At 38.6% G+C, this 23,786-nt stretch overlaps 1 protein-coding gene across 1 annotated transcript; it reads right to left on the reverse strand.

Annotated features, from left to right (window-relative positions):
• Nucleotides 1-7,194: 7,194 nt before the first annotated feature.
• On the reverse strand, nucleotides 7,195-23,524 carry fhdc1 (FH2 domain containing 1). The gene is made up of 11 exons (XM_087785364.1): nucleotides 22,938-23,524; nucleotides 21,175-21,236; nucleotides 18,047-18,149; nucleotides 16,697-16,782; nucleotides 16,409-16,509; nucleotides 15,016-15,086; nucleotides 14,795-14,902; nucleotides 12,084-12,154; nucleotides 11,859-11,976; nucleotides 10,832-10,996; nucleotides 7,195-9,703 (listed from the first exon to the last, which is right to left on the reverse strand). Exons 1-11 carry the CDS (start codon nucleotides 23,397-23,399, stop codon nucleotides 7,700-7,702), a joined length of 3,351 nt encoding a protein of 1,116 aa, XP_087641490.1. The 5' UTR covers nucleotides 23,400-23,524; the 3' UTR covers nucleotides 7,195-7,699.
• Nucleotides 23,525-23,786: the final 262 nt, after the last annotated feature.

Raw genomic sequence — 23,786 nt, forward strand, 5'->3', positions numbered from 1 at the left:
ACAGAGCCGAGCAGGAGCGACGATCCTCGGGTATCTTCGTGAGCAGCACGAGTGAGGACCAGCTCTGAGCTCCACAGAGCCGAGCAGGAGCGACGATGCTCGGGTAACTTCGTGAGCAGCACGAGTGAGGACCAGCACTGAGCTCCACAGAGCCGAGCAGGAGCGAAGATCCTCGGGTAACTTCGTGAGCAGCACGAGTGAGGACCAGCTCTGAGCGCCACAGAGCCGAGCAGGAGCGACGATGCTCGGGTAACTTCGTGAGCAGCACGAGTGAGGACCAGCACTGAGCTCCACAGAGCCGAGCAGGAGCGAAGATCCTCGGGTAACTTCGTGAGCAGCACGAGTGAGGACCAGCACTGAGCTCCACACAGAGCAACAACACAAACACACCAAACACACGAACGGTGTCGCAGCTGAACCGTCACGACTTAATCAGAACAGCAGCGAGAAAGTAAATCATTCATGTTGGATTCCTGCTCGTAAAAATAGAAGTCGTGCTTCCTCCTCGCACGAGACATGACCCACTTTTGAGTTTTCACGAGAATCCTCGCTGTTTTACAAAATAACAAATAAAAATAAATATTTATTCGTTTTAATTTTAAAGATGCAATTCATCATCAAACTTTAAGGATACTGCATGGCTTTATTAAAATATGTTTCCCCTTTATTTTAAAATAAAAAAACGAATAATACACTTTTTTTTTATCATATTTGTATTTTTATTCACTTCTTTCCAAGTAGAGTTGACGACCATCGCCCCTAATGGTGCGGTGTGGAACTACAACATACGCTTATTAAGGTAAGGTAAGGTAGAACTGTATTGATCCCTCAGGGAATTGTTTGGGAAATTGTTTTTTTCCAATTACCACAGCAAATACAGCTATTTTTCAAAAGAATAAATCAAAATAAAATAAGAACAAAGAGAAAGAACAAGATGATACAATCTAAGTCTAAAGATAAAGAACATAGATCAAAGAAAAACAACAAAGGATACAAAGACTAACATAGAACAGAACATCCAGATACTCTCACTCCACTCCTGCCCCCGAACTCAGAATTGTACAATCTAAAAGCCCGAGGAATGAATGAGTCCTTGAGTCTATTAGTGTTGCATCATGGGAGGAGCATTCGTGCTTCATCTGCTTCTCTGTTCACTGATGACAGTGTTCAGAGGATGATGTCATCATCATGATGGACAGTAGTTTGTTCAGTGATCTCCTCTCAGCAACTGTCACCAGTGATTATTAGTATGTACTTTAAAATATTGTGAGAACAATACATGTTATTATTAGCACATGTTACATTATTTGTGATCGTTGATCAATTTGTAGACTTGTATTATGATTTATTCTCATATTAGCAAATGATTTGAGGTATTTTTGTATGTTTCAAAATCACTTGTACGTTCTATGAATATTCTGAATAAACCTTAATATTAACTAATAAATCTTAAAGAAATATTCATAAATTCTATAAAAAAGATAAGTTCATAATAAAGTCGAGATCAACACGTGTTATTCATCTTCAATTAGTGTATTCAAATGTTCAGTTCACTCCATTTTCAATTACATTATTATTTGTCCACTTTAGATTTTTTTCGCGGTAGATACTAACTTGAAGTATTTGAAACTTTAATGAAAATATTATTACAAATGAACGGATCAGTTCAACTATTTGGTTCATATATATATACTGTAACTATGCATCACTATAGGAACGCATGGACATTTTAAAAAGGAATTTTTGTCAGTCAAATGATTTAAATCAGTTTAAAAAGGGGTTCATCGCAGGGAAACCTCTTCCCTTGTCGCTACGGTAACAACAAATCATGCAGCAACTAATGAATGAGTCTTTTCAGGAGGAAGAAAAAAAGAACGAAAGGACAATTTGCATTTCTTTTCCCTTCAAGGTTTTTTTTTTTAATTCAAGTATTTGTGGTGAGTTTCTGAATCAGAGAGGCCTTGCGTGTGTGTGTCTGGTGTGTAGGTGTGTGTGTGTGTGTGTGTGTGTGTGTGTGTGTGTGTGTGTTCATGACAAAGAGCACCTGCTTGGCATTCCATACACTTCACTGGTTCCATGTTACTATTTAATGAAATTCCATTCTCTCTCCTTTTTCATTTTGTTCAAGTTTAAAAAAACGAACTTAAAGCAGAAAAACAAAGGTGTATAATGTTTTGATTCTTACACAACAAGTCCCTGATATTCAAGACAACTGTGTGTCAGAAGCGTTTGTCGCAGAACTTTGTTGAATAATTTACATCTTTACTTTCTCTATTTAATATTCACTCGGAGTCACATGGATACGCATATTAAACTTTGATTAACAAAGAGGAAAATCAAGCTGCAAAGTTCAAGGTGAAAACGTGGTCCTTGTTGAATGTTGTCGGACAAAATCCCCCAGAAAAAGCGCAGAGACCGAACATACCTCTGCCAAGGACCTCATTTCAATAAAAGTATTAGTAAGTAAGTAAGTAAGTAATTTTTATTTATATAGCGCTTTTCCAGACCAGGGTCACAAAGCGCTTAAACATTAAAAACAATATTCAATAAAGTATATAACATGAAATACGTGTAATAATGTAGTAATCATACAGTATGTCAAATAAACAATATAACTATCTATGAAAACAATAACCATTTAAGAGTAGAAGTGTAATGTTGACACAATATAGCTTTGTAAACATTTTTAATGTCTCAGCTGTTAAATAATTGCCTTTACAAAAATAAAAAAATATGTATAAATCTTATATGAATATTAGAGGAATACATGTTCAGTTTAATATTAAAAAAAAAAAAAAGTATTAGATGGATTCAAGAATCTCTGCACTAAAGGTAACCTGCAGGTCCAACAGTTGAGATCTAAACCAATCATGAATGAACAACAACAACAAAAGGTCACATGACTTTCATTCAACTTGATCTCCGTGTCTTACCCCATGTCGGTGTCTGTGGCGTCCCGGACCCTCATCTGGTCCGCGAGACCGTGTGGATAATCTGAGTGGTCTTCACGGAAAACCTCTTAATGATAATCCCTAAGACTCCGGTGAGGGAAGTCAAACATCCACGTTGGGGATTTGGGATTTTGGTCCAAACTCCCTCCAGGAGAAAACGTCTCCTCAGCATCTCCGGCGAATCCACGACGTGAATCAAAAAGCGAGGAAATGAAGGGAAAGAGTCTCGGAAAAGTGGCTCCCGTCAGGTGCACCTGAGCCGTGGGATCATGAGGGATTGAGATTGAGAGATAATCCCTCGCACATGCAACCATGACCAGCGGGAGATGAGCAGTCACGGTTTGCATGTGGTGACCCTTGACCTCACTTATGATCCTGAAGAGGTTAAAGTCACAACATGTTCCACCATTTCTCTTATTTAGCTGGATTATAATCTGTTTATTTCTGTGTGTGATCACTGTGAGTGCTTGAATAACCATGTACAAAATAAAATAAACAAGTAAGTAAGTAAGTAAGTAATTGTTATGTATATCTTATATGTATAGTGCTTTTCCAGACCAGGGTCACAAAGCGCTTAAACAATCAAAACAATATTCAATAAAGTATATACTTTAAAGGTCAAGATAAAACTGATAACACAACAGGAGTTCCAGAAAATCAAGGAAAAGCCTGAACAAATAAAAACGAAATCAAGCCTATACAAGAATTAAAACACTTTTACTATTTTAGTTACTTTGATCTCAAATAATGACTATTTGTGGGTCGTTTTTATGCAGAAAAATAAATAAAAATGATAGAAAATTAAATTATGAAAGAAAGGTTTATAAAGCAAAACAAGTGGATGAATATATAATTATAGTTTATTTATGTATAAGCTTATACAAAGACGTAATAATTAAGTTATTGAAGTTTGATTGCATGTTAACAAAAAAAAACTCGAGTTTAATCAAAACAGATCCCTCTGCTGCTCTCTCGTGGCCAAATGTATCGCTACACAAAGAGGTGAAAATGTGATTCAACTTTTAGATGGATTGATAGATTTTTCATGTATTAGTCCCACTTGGGAAAATTAGTTTACAGCAGCATCAGAGGGGAAATAAATACTAAATAACTCCTCTGAGCTGCTGTAAAGGCTGCCGTCCAATCGGCGCCATCCTGGAAAAATAATGATAATATTTTTATAATAATATTAATGCAGTAAAACATAATTTTCCAGATGAAAAAAATGATGATTCCTCTAAATTATAACATGATATAATTCGATTTGCCACTAAAAAAAATCAAAATTGGCTTCACAGTTTATCTCGTGCACTTCCGGCCAGAATAATAAATATTTGATATTCACTTTGACTTCTAATTGTATTCAACAGTGGACAGTTGAGCGAGGAAAAGTTTAATTCATTTACTCAAAGAAACACTGTTACTGTCACTGACACATTTCAGTTGTAAAGCTTAGTTTCCCCGCGCGCTGGAGCATCACTTCCGCTTCCACCCTTTCACAATAAGACGGCGCGACCGCACCAAGGGAAATAGTTTTTTTGGGGAAAAGGTGATTAAACGCTTCGAGATATGATCATAGAAGGAAACCAAGAATCTTTGGACAACTATACCTTGATTTTTAATTTTTTTTTAAAGAGGAGGCAAAAAAGTCTAATTTAAGTGTGGACTCTCGAAGAATGTTGCCATGGTAACCACGCTACAACAACATGCGGGGGTTGTGTGTGTGTGTGTGTCTGTTTTAACTGTAGAGTAGCTCAGCAGCAGACAGACTGATAAAAGGTCAACCATTGTCCAGCCCCGGGCAGTAAAAGTCGCAGCAGCAGGAGGACGAGCTGAGAAACACAGGAGATTGAAGAGATTTTCAATGAGTCCAACAGGAAAAAATGGAATTTAGAACATCTTGAAGTTTATAAATACATGTTCTTTGTGATGATAACACACACACACACACACACAGACAGACATACACACACAGACATACACACACACACACAGACATTGACACACACACACATACACACACACACACAGACATTGACACACACACACACACACACAGACAGTGACACACACACACACCTTTTGTTGAGCCACCATTTGCATGACAGAGTCGAACAAACAAAAGCGACACGTGAAGAAAAGAGTGATTTAAGGATCGATCCTCACACAGGAAATGACGATCAGAATGTTGTGGAAAATGTTTAATAAATATCACACGAGCGCTACTCTAGTGTGTACATTTGTCTCACCATGTGAATAAATATTACGTCCAACCAAAAACACCATTTGTACTTTCATTAAAAAAACAAACATGGTTTGAGCAGTTTCATGGTGTTCACTTGATTCATGAGGCTTTAGAATGTTGTCATTTCAACACAAAGTTGACTTCATTTTGAATTAAACCAAACTTAGAAATGGTTAAAATCTTAAACACTCTGTGCCACGTGGAAGATCTGATCTATGAAACTAGAAATCTTGATCTTAATATTTGACAGTTTGTCTTTTAAATCATAATTAATTTTATTTACCATAGTTTTTTATGGGTTACAGTTCAATAAAATGTGATTAAGATAAAATAATTCGATTTTTATTTTTATTTTCATTCACTGGTGATTCATTGACGGAGTTTCTTTCATTTTTGTGTCGCAATTAAATCCACGTTCATCCGCAGTTAAAGGAACAAACAAATCCTGCGTGATCCCGGCGATGACTGAGGACGAGAGGATACAGTGACTCCAGCAGCTTTCAAAGCTAATGTTTGGACATATTTTGGATTCAAAACAAATGAAAGCAGTTACGACTTCATCAAGAGTCATGTGGTCTGTAAATTCTGCAAGTCAAGTACTTGACAATACTAACAATATATCATTGTTACTACAGTATCGTGAAACGTATCGATTCACCAGATTCTTGCCAATACATTTTTAACCTTTCAGGAGTAACTGTAGAAGTCTTTTGCTGACAATCTTAGTTTCTACTGAAACATCTGTTCTTTTACGGAACAAAAAAAACATCCTAATAAAGGGTGGAATCTTTCAAATTCAGTTCAGGTGAATCATTCATAAACTGTAATACAACACTAATAACCACATGTTATAACCACTGAAGGTTCTAACATGACCTTTGAACCCGGACGATGTCAACTTTGAATTCAAATGACAACATTTACTCAAACTGTAAAATGATGATTAAATCGTGTCACGAGCTTCAAGTCATTTCACTCAACATGTTGAAATGTCTTAAAAAATAAAGTTTCTTTTAATTTAACTGCAGAGGCACAAACCGGTGGGATGTGGAACAGCGAGCAGCCAAAAACGCTAAAAACAATTTTCAATGTTTTTTCTTTCCTGGCGTCAGCTTGATGTGGATTTTAAGGCGTGTTAGTAAACATGCAGGTCAACTCCGTGATCGTACGGAGGAGTCCTAGACTACGACACGAGGTACTTGACCCTGGAGCTGCGACGTTATACACACCAGAGAGTAGGTCTTGGTACACGACCACTACTACGACTACAGCTGCTGGTGGAAGGCCAGCGTGTGAGGTATGATTCTTGTGAGGCAAACTGAGCAGCATGAATCCCAACGAGAGGAGAAGCAGCTTCTGGAGGCTACAGGTCGTCAGGAGAGACACGCCAACAGTACATTGTCAAAGCTAGTTTAGCAGCATTACAGTCGTGGACGTGCTCACACACACACACACACACACACACACACACACACACACACACACACACACAGGCATGTACAATCGAGCAGGCAGGTGTTTCTGCCGTTGTCAGGTTGTGTCTAAAGTCACCACAAATGTAAGGAGTGGGTCGAAAACGAGTTACTAGGTGGACTAAATGGGTCATTCTAGGAAGTAGTTCGATTAATTTTCTTTCTCTTAATCGTGTTCATATATCAGTAATAAAACCGTATTTTATTGTTGTTGGTTTTATTTTGAAAAACAAGCAGATTAATGAATAAATCTGCTCGTTTTAATATTAGAAATTAAGGGTTTCAGAGTCAATTGTTGGGACGAGAGTTCGAACAGATAGTAAATAACACTTAACTTACTTACTAGATGAAGAATTCACAGTAGAAGCACAAAAAACAACCAAATATAAAACAAATTTGGATGATAAAACATGTCTGAACCTGCAGCCCGGTCAAGAATTTAACCACTGGTGCCCCCCCCCCCCCCCCCCCTGACCAGTTAAGTTGAAGACCCCTGGTTCCTAAGACCTTCAGTTACCACCAGGAAGAGCAAACAAACAAATTAAATTGGGTTGAAACTTGTTAAAAACCTTTGGCACATACAAGAGTTTGACTGTCTGGAGATGTCGCTCTAAAGAAACAGTGTCTTTGCAGTAGCCTGATGATGAACATAGTTAAAGCCAGGATTGAGTTTTAATATAAGAAATTAAACATTTATTTGAAAATATAAACCAGTATATTTTTCAAAAAGGAAATGAATAGACATGTATTTAAGAATTTAAGAATCTTGAAAAGGACACGGAAGGAAGCGCGTTCGTAGAATGACCCACATGTGCTTTTTTTGTTTTCGTCCAACGATCAGGCATTTGGAGGATTTAAGGGGTTTGAGTTTGAAACCTGGAATGATCTGTGTATTGCACCTCGATGGTTTCAACCGTAGGACCGACGGACACCAGAGATCATGGACAGCATTGAAACATGTAAAGACAGAACGGCGAGCTCGAGTATACGATCAGTAGAACATTCGTTTCTCAAGGTCCTACTTAAACATTTCACCTCCAGGTGGGTTTTGAACTTCTGTTGCAAGGAGTCGAGTCTCGTTTGTTCGCCGTCTTCTCGGCGCCGCCGCCAGTCTTTCGGACGTCGTCCTGCGACGCGTGGGGAGTCGGGGTCTCGCTGCGTCTCGCCTTCACGCTCGCCGCCCTCCGCAGGCTCGTGGCCCGCGGACGCTCGTCGCTCGCCTGCTCCGCCGACGACAACCGGCTTTGCTTCGCCGACGACTGCCGACCCAAGAGCGAGGGGCTGCGAGCGGGGGTGGAGGGCACGGAGGTCGGATCCAGGTCCTTCCTGGTCCGCGAAGACGACGCCACCGTGTTCCGTAGGAAGCCGGGAACGTCTGCGTTCCTGACGGTTTGAGGGTCGCCGTTCTCCGGCGACGCCCCGCCGCGAGTCAACGCCCTCATGGTGGAGCGACACATCTTCTCCTCTGGCGGCGGTTTGGTAAAGTTTCTCAGTGGTTTGGCACTGGGCTTCGGCCCGGACACCTTTCTCGGGGTGAGATCGCGTGCGAATTTGGAAATGGTTCCCATGACCCCCCTGAGGGCTTTGGACTCGTCCGGCGGGAGGCTGGAGTGACGCGGGGGCCTCTTCTCGCTCCGGCCCCTCGCAGGAATGCTCTGGTCCCGGGGAGGTCTTCGTAATGAGCCGGTGTCGTACGCGGCCGGTTTCTCGGACGGCTTCCTCGGAGGGCCTCTGCTGATGGGCACGACTCTTCGCAGGCCTTGCCTCTCACTGCTCCTCAAGGTCCTCACAGTACCGCCCTCCTCACTCTTGGCGTACCTGGACTCAGATCTTCTGCTAGTGTCCCGCTTCCCACGTGGCTTCCCCTCGCAGCTCTCCGCGTCCCACTCCTCCGAGCGGGTCATGGTGGCTGCGTCCGAAGACCTGGGCGTCTCGCCCGCCGACGGCGAAGGTTCGTTGGAAGATTCCAGAGTAGACGACGGAGAGCCGGGATCCTGGTCCTTGTCCGATCCCACGGGGAAACCTTCGTTGGCCGGAGAGGAACTCTCCACCTCCGAGTAGTCCAGCATGACGGAGCAGTCGGTCTCGGTGCAGTCTATGATGTACAAGGTGGGCTTCTTGTCGGAGGCGTCTAAGGGCAAGGGTGTGTCGCAGGACGTTGAGGAGAAGGTGCTGTCCTCCTCCTCCTCCTTCTCTCCTGATGGAAAGTTCTCAGTCTGTGATTGTGTCTCGGGTTTTAACTCCCAGGCTTTTTTAGGATCCGACAGTTTCTCCAAAACCTCCCCACCGGGAGCGATCTCCAGCATCCGGGGACTCGGTGACGCTTCCAGATCGGTGAGGATCAGATCCCCTCGTTTTAAAGAGTGCGTTTGATTGACGGTGTTCGGACTCGCCAGGCCGAAAGCCTGAGGGACGGGAGCTAAAGTGTGTTTTTCCAAACTCACGTTCATGTGCCTGCTCACGGTCCGGTCGGTCTTCTGAAAGACGCAATAGTGCGGGAGGGGGCTTCCCTCCGACACGGACGAGCAGTTGTTGTTGTTGTTGTTGAGTCCGTCCTCGTGGGTTTTCAGCCCGGGAGAAGAAAACCGGGCCAGTGGGCTTATGGGTTCCGTGTCGGCGTTTGGCGACATCACGATTCTCTGGTTGCCCAGCTCGCGGTTGTTGTCCAGGATCCAGGGAGAAGACCTGCGCTCCGGGGCGCGGCCAGAGCGAGGTAGACTGTTGAACTTGGAGCCCTCCGAGGGGTTTTCGCCGAAACACTGCAGGTATCCCTGGAGGTCCCGATCTGCGATGGAGGTCATGGTGTGGCGGTGACGGCGGGCGCTGGCCGAGCGTCCCAGGGGGCTGGCCGGACTCTGGGACCTCTGCTGCAGGAAGTCCAGCAGGCCCTCTTTGGTGAGCGAGTCCACGTCGTTCTCGCTGCTGCTGCGGCCGAAACCGCTGCTTTCGGCGCAGGACCAGGAAAAGCGCTTTTCCTCCAACTCCCTTAGGCGACGCTGCCTCGCCGCCTCCTTCAGTTCTCGCTCCACGTTGTCCTGGAGAGGAAGTAGAATCATACGTTTGTGAACCATGTGTCTGAATTAGATGAGCTTTTACAGTAAAACTTAATCAACAACATTGATGTCATGTCTGATTTTATTTTGAAACTTCTTTTCTTTGTCCTTCCTGAGTCCCGCGGCGCCTGTTGCCGCCGCAGCTCGTCATGTAATCACCACCTCGGCGGCAACAGGCGCCAGATCCTAATCATCACTCCCTGATATGAACGTTCTCTACACTCTCCTCTTGGATTACTGCTCTATGTTTTTTGGTGTTTTTATCCTCCTTGTGACCGAGCCTACTTTTTGTCGTTTTATTCAGTCTGTGTTTTTTTTTTTTGCTCTCTTTGTTTTTTCAGTCTTCTCTTGTTGTTTCTCCGCCCGACCTGTTGTTGCGCTTTGACTTTCCTTCGGACTGTGATAAGATTTTTTAATTAGGAACTATTGTGATTATACATTTTTGGATTCTTTCGGTCTTGAGTTCTAGTAAAAACCTTCACAATTTATTTAAAGTTGCAAACACTTCATACACGGCGTCATCGCTCTCAACAACCCTCACGGTGATTGTGATCTGACCGGCGCCCGTTATGCTTTGCCGCCCAGCAAACATCTGAAGACGTTTTTATTTGTTCAGGCTTTTCCTTGATTTTCTGGAACTCCTGTTGTGTTATCAGTTTTATCTTGACCTTTAAAGTATATACTTTATTGAATATTGTTTTGATTGTTTAAGCGCTTTGTGACCCTGGTCTCGAAAAGCGCTATATAAATAAAAATTACCTACTTACTTACTTACAGCTGTCAATCACATTTGACAATGACACAATGGAGAATTGAAACTCACTAAATAGAGGAGTGCGCAGAAAGGCATCATGGGAGTTCATTGTTTTGCGGCACCGTAAGTAAGTCGGGGGATGTTATTGATATTTAAAAACAAAAATATATATATATATATCCCTGGTATAAAAAGAGTATATAACAAGAACTTTTTTGTTCTACAACACATGAGTTTGCAGTAGCTTCTGTACAAATATATATTTAACCCACAATACGGCGAGGAAAACAACAACAATAGCATCAGACTTTTGACATATTTGATGGTTTGGTAAATATCTAATATATAAAACTGACCTTCACAGCTTTCCTGAACTTGATGCAGAAGTCCTGGAAGATGCGGAAGCACTCGTCCAACTTGAAGGTGTCCTTGTCCTCGCAGAAGAAATCGATGAGAGTGTTTCCCTCTTTCCGCAGGTCGAGCCTCCGTCTCTTCAGGTCCTGGAGCGTCTGAGCCGAAGTCTGAGGGAAGACGTGATGTTTAACATTGAAGGGAACGAAAAGACCCGAAATATCACTGATTTCAGATGTTTAGAAGTGAAGAATAGATTATTAATCTTAAATAACTATAGAAGAAACATGTTAATCTAATGTAAATACATTTTTATGAACTTTGAGGGTTGAAAAACCCTCTCAAAATGCAGAAATTAAATTAAAAAAAGAGTTTTACTTGTAGAAATACGTCATTGTCATCATAATATTGAACAGTTGAATTTAACATTTCAAATGTTTAAACTTAAATTATAGATTCATTTATTTTTAAATTAATAAAAAAAAGTGCATTTAAACAAATGTATGTTTTAATTTAATGGTTCATTAAATTTATTTCACTAATTGAATTTAAAAAAATAAAATGTTTTTTATACATACAGTTTGATTTTGTCATTTAAAAATTAAATATTTTTAATTCATTCTTAGCCTTTAAAATCCAGTATAAAAATGTTAGTATAATAGTTCCAACAGAAAATACTGATTTCAAAAGGCGATACATTAAAAAAATATTTAGAAAATGTATTTTTAAATTTTTGGAAAAACAATGTTAAACTTGATTTGTAAAAACATATTTTGTAAAATATTCACATTTTTTTTTGTAACCTCTTGATATACAAATTATTGAATTCGATAAATGATTTAATAAAAAAAATCAGCCTTTCCATATAGAAAGTATATTGTTTAATTAAAAAAAATTAATAATAAATGCCTTAAAAACAAAAAAACAGTGTTAAATTCATCAATATTCTGACGGCATTAATTGTAGGGTCTCATGACGGCTCGTGGCTCTGGACCACACCAGCATCTTCTCGTTCTTCCTGGACGTTCTCACCTGCAGGAAAGGTTTCAGCTGCAGCAGCAGCTCAGGATCTCCTTGAATCTTTTCCTCAAGCGTTCTGATCCGAACATACAGGGAGGAGAATTCTGCCTCCACGTTCTCCACTGAGATCCTACGTCAGTCGGGAGACAGTGACGAGTCAGTTGGAGTCAATGTTCTTCTGAGGTGTTCATGTCGCCACAGTATCACAAAACTTTCATTAAAAAAATGTAGTTCTACCTCGCTGCACTTTGAACGTGGTGCAGTTTGTCCGGAAACTTCAGCAGCGTCTCGTCTTTTTTCTTCGCCTCCTGCAAAATGAAAGTTGTTTATTTTTACAACATTAACTATAAATCGATTTAAGTTTTGATTTAAAAATATGATATTAATTCATTCATAATTCAAATCTATTTAGGTAGGTAGGCAGAACTTTATTGATCCCTTAGCCACAGCAAATACAGCAACTTTTCATAAAAAATAAATAAAAATTAAATAAGAACAAGAACAAAGATTAATAAAGAGGGAACAAGATGATACAATCTAAAGATAAAGAATATAGATAAAAGAAAAATAACAAAGACAAAGGAATAATTCTCAGGTTAGTTTTCTTATTTATTAATACTTCAGATAAATAATATAGATAAAAGAAAAATAACAAAGACAAAGGAATAATTCTCAGTATAGTTTTCTTATTTATTAATACTTCAGATAATAATATAGATAAAAGAAAAATAACAAAGACAAAGGAATAATTCTCAGTATAGTTTTCTTATTTATTAATACTTCAGATAATAATATAGATAAAAGAAAAATAACAAAGACAAAGGAATAATTCTCAGAATAGTTTTCTTATTTATTAATACTTCAGATAAATAATATAGATAAAAGAAAAATAACAAAGACAAAGGAATAATTCTCAGTATAGTTTTCTTATTTATTAATACTTCAGATAAATAATATAGATAAAAGAAAAATAACAAAGACAAAGGAATAATTCTCAGTATAGTTTTCATCTTATTTATTAATACTTCAGATAATAATATAGATAAAAGAAAAATAACAAAGACAAAGGAATAATTCTCAGTATAGTTTTCTTATTTATTAATACTTCAGATAAATAATATAGATAAAAGAAAAATAACAAAGACAAAGGAATAATTCTCAGTATAGTTTTCTTATTTATTAATACTTCAGATAAATAATATAGATAAAAGAAAAATAACAAAGACAAAGGAATAATTCTCAGTATAGTTTTCATCTTATTTATTAATACTTCAGATAAATAATATAGATAAAAGAAAAATAACAAAGACAAAGGAATAAATCTCAGTATAGTTTTCATCTTATTTATTAATACTTCAGATAAATAATATAGATAAAAGAAAAATAACAAAGACAAAGGAATAATTCTCAGTATAGTTTTCTTATTTATTAATACTTCAGATAAATAATATAGATAAAAGAAAAATAACAAAGACAAAGGAATAAATCTCAGTATAGTTTTCATCTTATTTATTAATACTTCAGATAAATAATATAGATAAAAGAAAAATAACAAAGACAAAGGAATAATTCTCAGTATAGTTTTCTTATTTATTAATACTTCAGATAAATAATATAGATAAAAGAAAAATAACAAAGACAAAGGAATAATTCTCAGTATAGTTTTCATATTTATTAATACTTCAGATAAATAATATAGATAAAAGAAAAATAACAAAGACAAAGGAATAATTCTCAGTATAGTTTTCTTATTTATTAATACTTCAGATAAATAATATAGATAAAAGAAAAATAACAAAGACAAAGGAATAATTCTCAGTATAGTTTTCATATTTATTAATACTTCAGATAAATAATATAGATAAAAGAAAAATAACAAAGACAAAGGAATAATTCTCAGTATAGTTTTCATCTTATTTATTAATACTTCAGATAAATAATATAGATAAAAGAAAAATAACAAAGACGAAGGAATAATTCTCAGTATAGTTTTCTTATTTATTAATGCTTCAGATAAATAATATAGATTAAAATAAAATAACAAAGACAAAGGAATAATTCTCAGTATAGTTTTCATCTTATTTATTAATACTTCAGATAAATAATATAGATAAAAGAAAAATAACAAAGACAAAGGAATAATTCTCAGTATAGTTTTCTTATTTATTAATACTTCAGATAAATAATATAGATAAAAGAAAAATAACAAAGACAAAGGAATAATTCTCAGTATAGTTTTCTTATTTATTAATACTTCAGATAAAGAATATAGATAAAAGAAAAATAACAAAGACAAAGGAATAATTCTCAGTATAGTTTTCTTATTTATTAATACTTCAGATAAATAATATAGATAAAAGAAAAATAACAAAGACAAAGGAATAATTCTCAGTATAGTTTTCTTATTTATTAATACTTCAGATAAATAATATAGATAAAAGAAAAATAACAAAGACAAAGGAATAATTCTCAGTATAGTTTTCATCTTATTTATTAATACTTCAGATAAATAATATAGATAAAAGAAAAATAACAAAGACAAAGGAATAATTCTCAGTATAGTTTTCATCTTATTTATTAATACTTCAGATAATAATATAGATAAAAGAAAAATAACAAAGACAAAGGAATAATTCTCAGTATAGTTTTCATCTTATTTATTAATACTTCAGATAAATAATATAGATAAAAGAAAAATAACAAAGACAAAGGAATAATTCTCAGTATAGTTTTCATCTTATTTATTAATACTTCAGATGATTAAGTTTGTATTTAGTATTTAGTTTGAGTTTTTAATAAATATGTAATAATAAGGGTTTAAAGGAGATTTTAAAGAAATATAGTTAAACATCTCACTTTGATTTGGCTGGACGACAACTCTTGACACTTTAATAAGTGTTTATTTATTTAAACTAACAATAACGTGTGAGTTGCTGATGAAAACCAACCATGGCCACGAAGTGCAGGAGGTTCATCCCTGGTTTGTTGGCCTTGGTGTCGACCAGCGAGGGCAGAGACGACAGCTTGAAGCCCACGGCGTTCCCTGCGTATCCTCCCTGTCAATCAATGTCAATCACCAGCCAGTAAAACGTGACGCCCCTCGTTCTCTCGTGGGTTCGGCTCAATAAAAAAACATGTCAAGTTTGACGAGGCGCTTCTTCCTACTCACGGCGTTCATGATGTTTCCTGCTTGAAGCACCAGATGCAGGACGGCGTGAAGCTCCTCGCAGTCGATCAGCTCTGGAAACCAGGATTAAAAGACACTTTAGATGTTGAGGCGCGACGTGTCACGGTTCTTAAGTCACGCTGGACGGTTCTGATAGAAGTGATAACACGAAGAGCTGTTAAGGAAGTGCTGAGTCGACAAGTCTGACGCAGCAGAAATAGAGGAGACGTGAAGGTCCTTGAATGCACTTTTATTTACGAAACCTTCTGTATTTTACATTTTTTGTGCCAAAAATCAATCATGTCAACGTCTTTTTCCACCTTTTGAATATTTTCTGCTCATAGCAGAGACATTTTAAACCTACATTTAAAGCAGCATGGATTAAATAATACATTTTGCAATGCAAAATAAAGAAAAAAAAGGATAAAAAATATATATATTAAATATATTTGGTTAATTACTAATAAATAAATGCACTATAATGTCTACTATGTCAGCACAAACAAGTTTAGACACATCTATTAAAGTACATCATTATCAAAGATGTGTCAAAAATATGGAAGTACATCATTGAATATTGAAGAGGTTTAACTTAACTTTTCAGATGTTTAATGAGTATTCTTTTCAACATATAATTGATTTTAAATAAACTATTTAATTTGATCATCTATATATTCAAACGTTGAATGTATTTGTTGCTAATTAATTATTAATCAATTATTATAAATAGTGCCTTAATAGTGTTACCATATAAAAGGCTACACATTAAAAAATATTGACTTTTTAACATTTATTCTTACCTTTTTTGGAATTTAAATATAACTTTCTATGTGTAAAATATTCCATATATTTATTTAATTCACTATTTATTAATGCAGCCATTCCATAAAGACATAATAAAATTCAATTAATTGAAAAATGTTTTAAAACCCCCACAATATTTCAATAAAAGAACAGGTTTCACCATGTTTAATAATACTGCTTAACCTTGTGTTATCTCGGGGTCAAGATGACCCGAAGGCCCCCGAAAACAAACATGTTTGTTGTATCCCTTTTGTTGTCTCTGGGTCAAGGTGAACGACCTCCCTGACTTCTATAAAACATATGCAGTGGCTGATGCCAAGGGATACCACAAACACATTTGTTTTACGGGCCTTCGGGTCACCTTGACCCTGAGATAACACAAGGGTTAAGAATCCAATAAAACGTATCAAAACTGATTCAATTTCTCTTCATTAACCTTCACTGTAGAAGTTGTTGATTCTATGACTGGAAAAGTGACGAGTAGACGATGACGTCTTTCCTCTCGAGTGACAAACATTGTGTTCTGCTCTCAGATCAGATTTCTAGGTCACATGTGACACAGCTTCCATGTGTCATTTTGTTGTTTTTTTACCTTTGGTGGCGACTCGGATGACATCGATCTCGCGGCTCATCACGGAGCAGGACGGGGCGAACTCCTCCCGGAGAACCATGGCCTCGATCCGGACCTCGAACCTGCAGGCGGGAGAACCAAAGGAGACACTCCATGAGATAATAACAGGATTAAAAAAATGAAACTTGTGTTTGCTCTGATCTCGTCTTTATGAAAACATCACGACAAAAGACTTCCAGCTCCTGCAGAAACACATCCTGCCGACACACGAACGTCTCATTATGAGACGACGCTTAGAGAGTCGCTCACCGTGGAACCTGGATCAGGAGGAACATGAAGGAGTCCACGAGTGCCAGCTTGTCCGGATCGCCTTGAAACGCTCGCAGCTTCTTAATCTGCCAGAGAGGGAAAAAGAAAACAGGAGGTGAAGCGGGAGGTGAAGCAGGAGGTGAAGCAGGAGGTGAAGCGGGAGGTGAAGCAGGAGGTGAAGCGGGAGGTGAAGCATGAGGTGAAGCATAAGGTGAAGCATGAGGTGAAGCAGGGGGTGAAGCAGGAGGTGAAGCAGGAGGTGAAGCGGGAGGTGAAGCAGGAGGTGAAGCAGGAGGTGAAGCGGGAGGTGAAGCGGGAGGTGAAGCAGGGGGTGAAGCAGAAGGTGAAGCAGGAGGTGAAGCAGGAGGTGAAGCGGGAGGTGAAGCGGGAGGTGAAGCGGGAGGTGAAGCAGGAGGTGAAGCAGGAGGTGAAGCAGGAGGTGAAGCAGGAGGTGAAGCGGGAGGTGAAGCAGGAGATGAAGCATGAGGTGAAGCAGGAGGTGAAGCAGGAGGTGAAGCAAGAGGTGAAGCGGGAGGTGAAGCAGGAGGTGAAGCAGGAGGTGAAGCAGGAGGTGAAGCAGGGGGTGAAGCAGGGGGTGAAGCAGGGGGTGAAGCAGGAGGTGAAGCAGGAGGTGAAGCAGGGGGTGAAGCAGGAGGTGAAGCAGGAGGTGAAGCAGGAGGTGAAGCGTGAGGTGAAGCAGGAGGTGAAGCGTGAGGTGAAGCAGGAGGTGAAGCATGAGGTGAAGCGGGAGGTGAAGCAAGAGGTGAAGCATGAGGTGAAGCAGGAGGTGAAGCAGGAGGTGAAGCAGGAGGTGAAGCAAGAGGTGAAGCGGGAGGTGAAGCGGGAGGTGAAGCAGGAGGTGAAGCAGGAGGTGAAGAAGGGGGTGAAGCAGGGGGTGAAGCAGGAGGTGAAGCAGGGGGTGAAGCAGGAGGTGAAGCAGGGGGTGAAGCAGGAGGTGAAGCAGGAGGTGAAGCAGGAGGTGAAGCAGGAGGTGAAGCGTGAGGTGAAGCAGGAGGTGAAGCGTGAGGTGAAGCAGGAGGTGAAGCATGAGGTGAAGCGGGAGGTGAAGCAGGAGGTGAAGCAGGAGGTGAAGCAGGAGGTGAAGCAGGAGGTGAAGCAGGAGGTGAAGCAGGAGGTGAAGCGTGAAGCAGGAGGTGAAGCAGGAGGTGAAGCAGGGGGTGAAGCAGGAGGTGAAGCGTGAAGCAGGAGGTGAAGCAGGAGGTGAAGCAGGAGGTGAAGCAGGAGGTGAGGCAGGAGGTGAAGCAGGAGGTGAAGCAGGAGGTGAAGCAGGAGGCGGATCAAACGTCTACAGAAACATCAGGACCGCGAGCGGACGGTTGGACTACGAACCTCCTCGGCGTCCGGGAGCAGCTTCAGCAGGTCTTTCATAAGTTCTGCTCCGTAAATCTTTCCATCTCCTCGCCGTATGTCCTCAACGATGGAGATGTTGGACCTACAGAGGAAGATCCGTTTTGAACAAACGAGTGCAGGAGGTGCTTCAGAAAAACACTCCCTTCATAATAATAATAATAATAATAATAATAATAATAATAATAATAATAATAATAATAATAACTCAAGCGTGACCAGAACAAACGGGAAATCTATGGGATTTTATCATTCGTCAATTTTTAGTTGCTACAAACTCGAAAAACATCTAAATCTGAGCCTGGGCAGCAGTTAATGATTAGATTAGATTAGATTGACTTTATTAATCCTAAAAACAAGAACAGAGTACAAGTAAAGGAACATAGATCAAAAGGAAGTAACACAAAGAAAAGGTTACAAAGATGAACATGGAATAGAATAGAAATTCAGAATTTAAACAACAGCACGAGGAATGAATGAGTCCCTGAGTCTATTAGTGTTGCATCTCTCATGAAACAGTTGATAAAGTATCATGAAACAGTTGATGAAGTATCATGAAGTATCATGAAACAGTTGATAAAGTATCATGAAACAGTTGATGAAGTATCATGAAGTATCATGAAACAGTTGATGAAGTATCATGAAGTATCATGAAACAGTTGATGAAGTATCATGAATCAGTTGATAAAGTATCATGAAACAGTTGATGAAGTATCATGAAGTATCATGAAACAGTTGATGAAGTATCATGAATCAGTTGATAAAGTATCATGAAACAGTTGATGAAGTATCATGAAGTATCATGAAACAGTTGATCAAGTATCATGAATCAGTTGATAAAGTATCATGAAACAGTTGATGAAGTATCATGAAACAGTTGATGAAGTATCATGAAACAGTTGATGAAGTATCGTGAAATATTTGATGAAATATCATAAAACAGTTGATGAAGTATCATGAAACAGTTGATAAAGTATCATGAAACAGTTGATGAAGTATCATGAAGTATCATGAAACAGTTGATGAAGTATCATGAAGTATCATGAAACAGTTGATGAAGTATCATGAAGTATCATGAAACAGTTGATGAAGTATCATGAATCAGTTGATAAAGTATTATGAAACAGTTGATGAAGTATCATGAAGTATCATGAAACAGTTGATGAAGTACCATGAATCAGTTGATAAAGTATCATGAAACAGTTGATGAAGTATCATGTAACAGTTGATGAAGTATCATGAAGTATCATGAAACAGTTGATGAAGTATCATGAAACAGTTGATGAAGTATCATGAAACAGTTGATGAAGTATCGTGAAATATTTGATGAAGTATCATAAAACAGTTGATGAAGTATCATGAAACAGTTGATAAAGTGGGATGCGACACTAATAGACTCAGGGACTCATTCATTTGGTAATGTCTGTTGCTACTAGAAAACAAGTTATTATTGAAATACAGATCATCAACTATTTTAATGTATCTTTTTAAATGGACTTTAATGAATAACATGTTCTTTCTAGTGGTTGATTTGATTGAATAATAATCAGACATAAGGTTATAGACCGAGGTATATATTTCCTGAGGATTCCTCAATACATCGAGCGACGTTCTGTTCAGCAGGTGATATTCTGGACTCTGAGATCAACTCCTCCTGTGACTCTAGTGTTTCTTTTGTGTTTTTTATTTGCCTCTAGTTTCAGTGGAATCTTTCACGCTGTTCTCTGCAGAGGCAAATAAACTACTCTGAGGTCAAGTTACTTTGAAGTTGAGTTTCCGCTGATTCTTCGTCCAACACCAGCCCGAAGTAAGACAGAGATGTGAGTATTTGTCAGTCACACATGACCAGGCTGTGTGTTGCCCTAGGTAGCTTGGACAGGCTACACTTTTCCCACGTTAAAAAACACAATAAGGAATTATTCCTATTATTATAAAAAGACAAGAGTTCTCTGGAGAGTCACATGTTATTAAAATACTTTGGACAGTCATGCAAATGTACCGCGATGCAAAAACTACGGTATTGTTACACAACAGATGACAAAATGGTTTTCGATCGCACAGTATTATTGAAATTTGTTTTGCCTTGTCTGAGAATTATTAGTGAGTCTGTTAAGAGTCAGAATCTATCAAAAAAGTTTACTCTTTGAGGTTTACGAGATAAAAATGTAGTTTAGATACAAATTGACAAATCAAATGTAGTTAATGTTTCTCTTCTTGATTCTTAGCGCCTCTAACTAAGAAGTTAATTATAGTTAACTTAAAATTCATTTTCTCCTGTTTTTTCCCTCATTTTGAATGACAATAGTACAGTAAATATTGCCATAAAAGAGAAATAAACCAGGCCAATATATCAATTAAAAAAAGAAAAGGGGAAATGAAGTATTTACAAGTATTTAAAAATATATCAAATTAAAACATGTCATATGAATACACAAAAATGTAAAATACAGGATTTATCATTCTAAAAAAGTTGGTAAATATCTATTAGAAACAATTGTGTACAACTATAAAAAATAACACGACATGAGAATCAAACCAAACTCATAAAATTGATTTACAAATAAGGAATATGACCTGCCTGTCATAAATGATTGATTAGTGATATCTATGGAAAGTATCAGTCACTATATTGAAGAGTTTCATTTAACAATTCAAATCTGGAAACTATTTTTAAGCATTTAATAATTGTTTTAAAATCTAATTTGAATGTAATTATGATTGAATTGGTGAAGTAAGAATATTAAACCATATGTGTAAAAAAAAAAGCGACAATTCTTTTTGAAAATATTAAATTAAAAAATTAAAAATAAAACATTTAATATAGAATTTATCGAATTAAATTGTTTAATTCAACAATTTAATATTCTGATGGCATTGATTTATTCTCATAGATATGTGACAACTTTCTATAAGAAATAATAATAACTTAAAAAAAGAGTCAAAGACAACACAGTCCTTTTGAGTCACTATTTTCTAACAGTATTCTCCTCTAACTCTCAGATAAAAGTATACATCAAAGGCGACGGGAAAGATAAGGTTCATTTTCTCTCGTCGTAACATGAGGTTTCAAGTCAACGCTGCAAACTAAAAGGGTAAGTTTGACCTCTGACCTTTTGAACTGCTTGAGGAAGATCCCAACGTTCATTCCCCTCTTGGAGTCCAGGATGCTGACCTGAGCGAGAGACGGAGGGACTGAGTTCACATTTACAGGCACATTTACTTTTACCTTGGAAAAGGTGAACACTTGCATTTTTAACGAGATTTCTTTTAAGCTTGTAAATGAGCCACAAGTGTTTATCTTCTCAAAGGGAAAAAACTGTGAATATGTTTATTTTTATTTGCTGTAGAATTGTTTGAAAATGTGTTTTTGTGAGAAACACTTTATTCTCATTAGAATATCCAAAGAGTGCAAACAGAACGAAATTTCGTTTGCATATCGCTCAGACAAAGTTGGATAAATTGCCAACATCTTAAAATATATATCTGCGTAAATACACATGTGCAATGGAATAAACCAAGAGCCGAAAACGGTTCCATATCGACTGTGTACCAACAATATAAATGGAATTAACTAGCCTTACTAACTAAACATGTCATATTTATACTCAATAAAACTCCAGCAATTAGAACTGCAACTCACACTCCAAAAAGCTCTCTTTATTATCTCACTCCCTCTCATTGAACTCATCAGAGTTTACACCATAAATCATTAAGTATCATCATCATGATATACACGGATCATACTGGCGTTGGTGGAAAGATGAGCAGATATAACTCTTGGTTCTGTGCTTTCAGAAGCTGTTTTCTGAAGTTAATTTGAAATGCACACGTTAGATATACATGAATAGTGGGTTAAAGAGGGACAGGTTTGAAGTACTTTCAATTATTCCTTGTTTTTTTTTTTTTAAACCAGGGGTGTCAAACTTAATCACACATGTTTTCACTTCAAATGGTGACATTTTAAATGAACTATGAAAGGTCAACATATCAAGATAATTACTAAAATACGTTGACTTTGAGCCGAGCGTCTGGCGGGCCGCGTGAAATCAGTCGGCGGCCTGGATTTGGCCCCCGACACTTTTGGTCCTTAACCATATAAGCCTTAACTTAAAGATGTTGATTCAAGTGTGTCTTAAATAGATGTTGGACTCTATTGTATGATCAGTGTCTGTTTGTACAAAACTATCTTTTCATTTTTATATTTACATTATTTATTATTGTTTATAAGCAAAAACCCTTCTCTGACGTGATCGGTCATCGAGGTTTGTCACCGCGCGTCGTCAATCCCGGAAGTCTCCACCTCCAAGGGACTCGTTGTACAAACAAAGCTGGGCATGATAACAGCTGGCTGGAGGAGGAGCGAAGACATTATTACGTCATAATGGACTCCGCTCTTGTAACCTCTCGTTTGCTGAGATTTCGAACAAGCGAGAACACTACTAAGTAATAAGTTCCAAACGTGGTCATGATGAGGGACTTATTTCATCTTGGAGAGGAAGATTCTATATTAAAAACATGAAATAAATTGAGTTTGCAAACATATTATTTTGACAGGGAACTAATAAAACTAATAATAATAACTAACTATACTAATTTTTTATCATATGCGTCAAATTATTGTTTCGTTGAATCCATTTCTCTGTATTTTTACAACCCAAACACCAACAGGTGGATTTTACTATTAAAAGTTGAATCAAAGGACCATAAAAAGTAAATAAGAAATATTTGTGAAGTGCTTTTCTAGACCAGGGTCACAAAGCGCTTAAAACGATGAAAACAATACCCAATAAAATATATACATTAAAAGGTCAAGACACCACTGAAGACAAACACAGGAGTCTCAGAGAATCAAGAAATAAAGTGTCGTAAGTACCTCATCTTTGCTGCTCTCCTTAAAGGACCTGGACCTGGACACGTGGGTTGACTCTCCAGGTAACGTCGTGGTCCTGCGTCCACCGGCCCCCGCGTCCTCCTGCTGTCCGAACAGCTCCTCCACGGACCGCACGTCGATCTGGAACTGCTGCTGCCGCGCCGCCAGGGTCCAGATGTTGGGTTTCTCTCGGACCTTCTCCTCCGGGATGGGCTTCCAGAAGAAGCTGCGAACGCGACGCTTCTTCCTGTGGCCGCCGAAGTTGGAGGGCGGGGGTGGAGGAGCGCCGGGCGGCGGAGGCGGCGGCAGAGGAGGCGGAGGAGGAGCGTGATGGGAGTGAGCGTGTCCTGACATCGAAGACGTGTCCGAGGTAGGGATGGAGGAGGAGGTGCAGCTGCTGCCGTCGCTGCTGCTGCAGCAGCTCTCCGGCTCGTTGGCCGAGGACGGACAACTCATGACCAGCATCGCAGCATAAGATCCGACTCCACTATCCAGACGGTTCCAGGGATGTGTCGGTTCCAGCGTCGCATTTCCTATCTTCTATTTTAGCACGTTCATCTTTTCCCGCGCCATGGATGCCGCCTTTTGAAGGTGACCTTTCTAGGGGAAGTGGACAGTGGCCCCCCGGCTGCAAGGAACACTGCGAAGGCAACAAAAACAAGAAGGATTACACCGGGGTCGTCACTAGGCTGTCACGGCCAATCAGACGTCGGCGAGGAGAATGGGGTGCGACGGATCAAAAGGGACTCGCCACCTTGTCATAAGAAAGATCCTGCCTTTGAAGTCGGGCCATGAAGTGTGAAACATCCAGTCGCATCACAGTCAAAGCCTGGTTTCTAGTTACCTAATGGA

Source organism: Callionymus lyra, chromosome 1 (genome assembly GCF_982586985.1).
Source record: "Callionymus lyra chromosome 1, fCalLyr1.hap1.1, whole genome shotgun sequence".
NCBI lineage: Eukaryota > Metazoa > Chordata > Actinopteri > Syngnathiformes > Callionymidae > Callionymus > Callionymus lyra.

Coding starts and splice junctions, on each gene's coding strand:
- fhdc1 (XM_087785364.1), bottom strand. CDS start 23,399: ATGCTGGTCATGAGTTGTCCGTCCTCGGCCAACGAGCCGGAGAGCTGC. Junction 21,237..22,937: donor AGGAGAGCAGCAAAGATGAG/GTACTTACGACA, acceptor TCTCTCGCTCAG/GTCAGCATCCTGGACTCCAA. Junction 16,783..18,046: donor TGCTCCCGGACGCCGAGGAG/GTTCGTAGTCCA, acceptor CCTCTCTGGCAG/ATTAAGAAGCTGCGAGCGTT.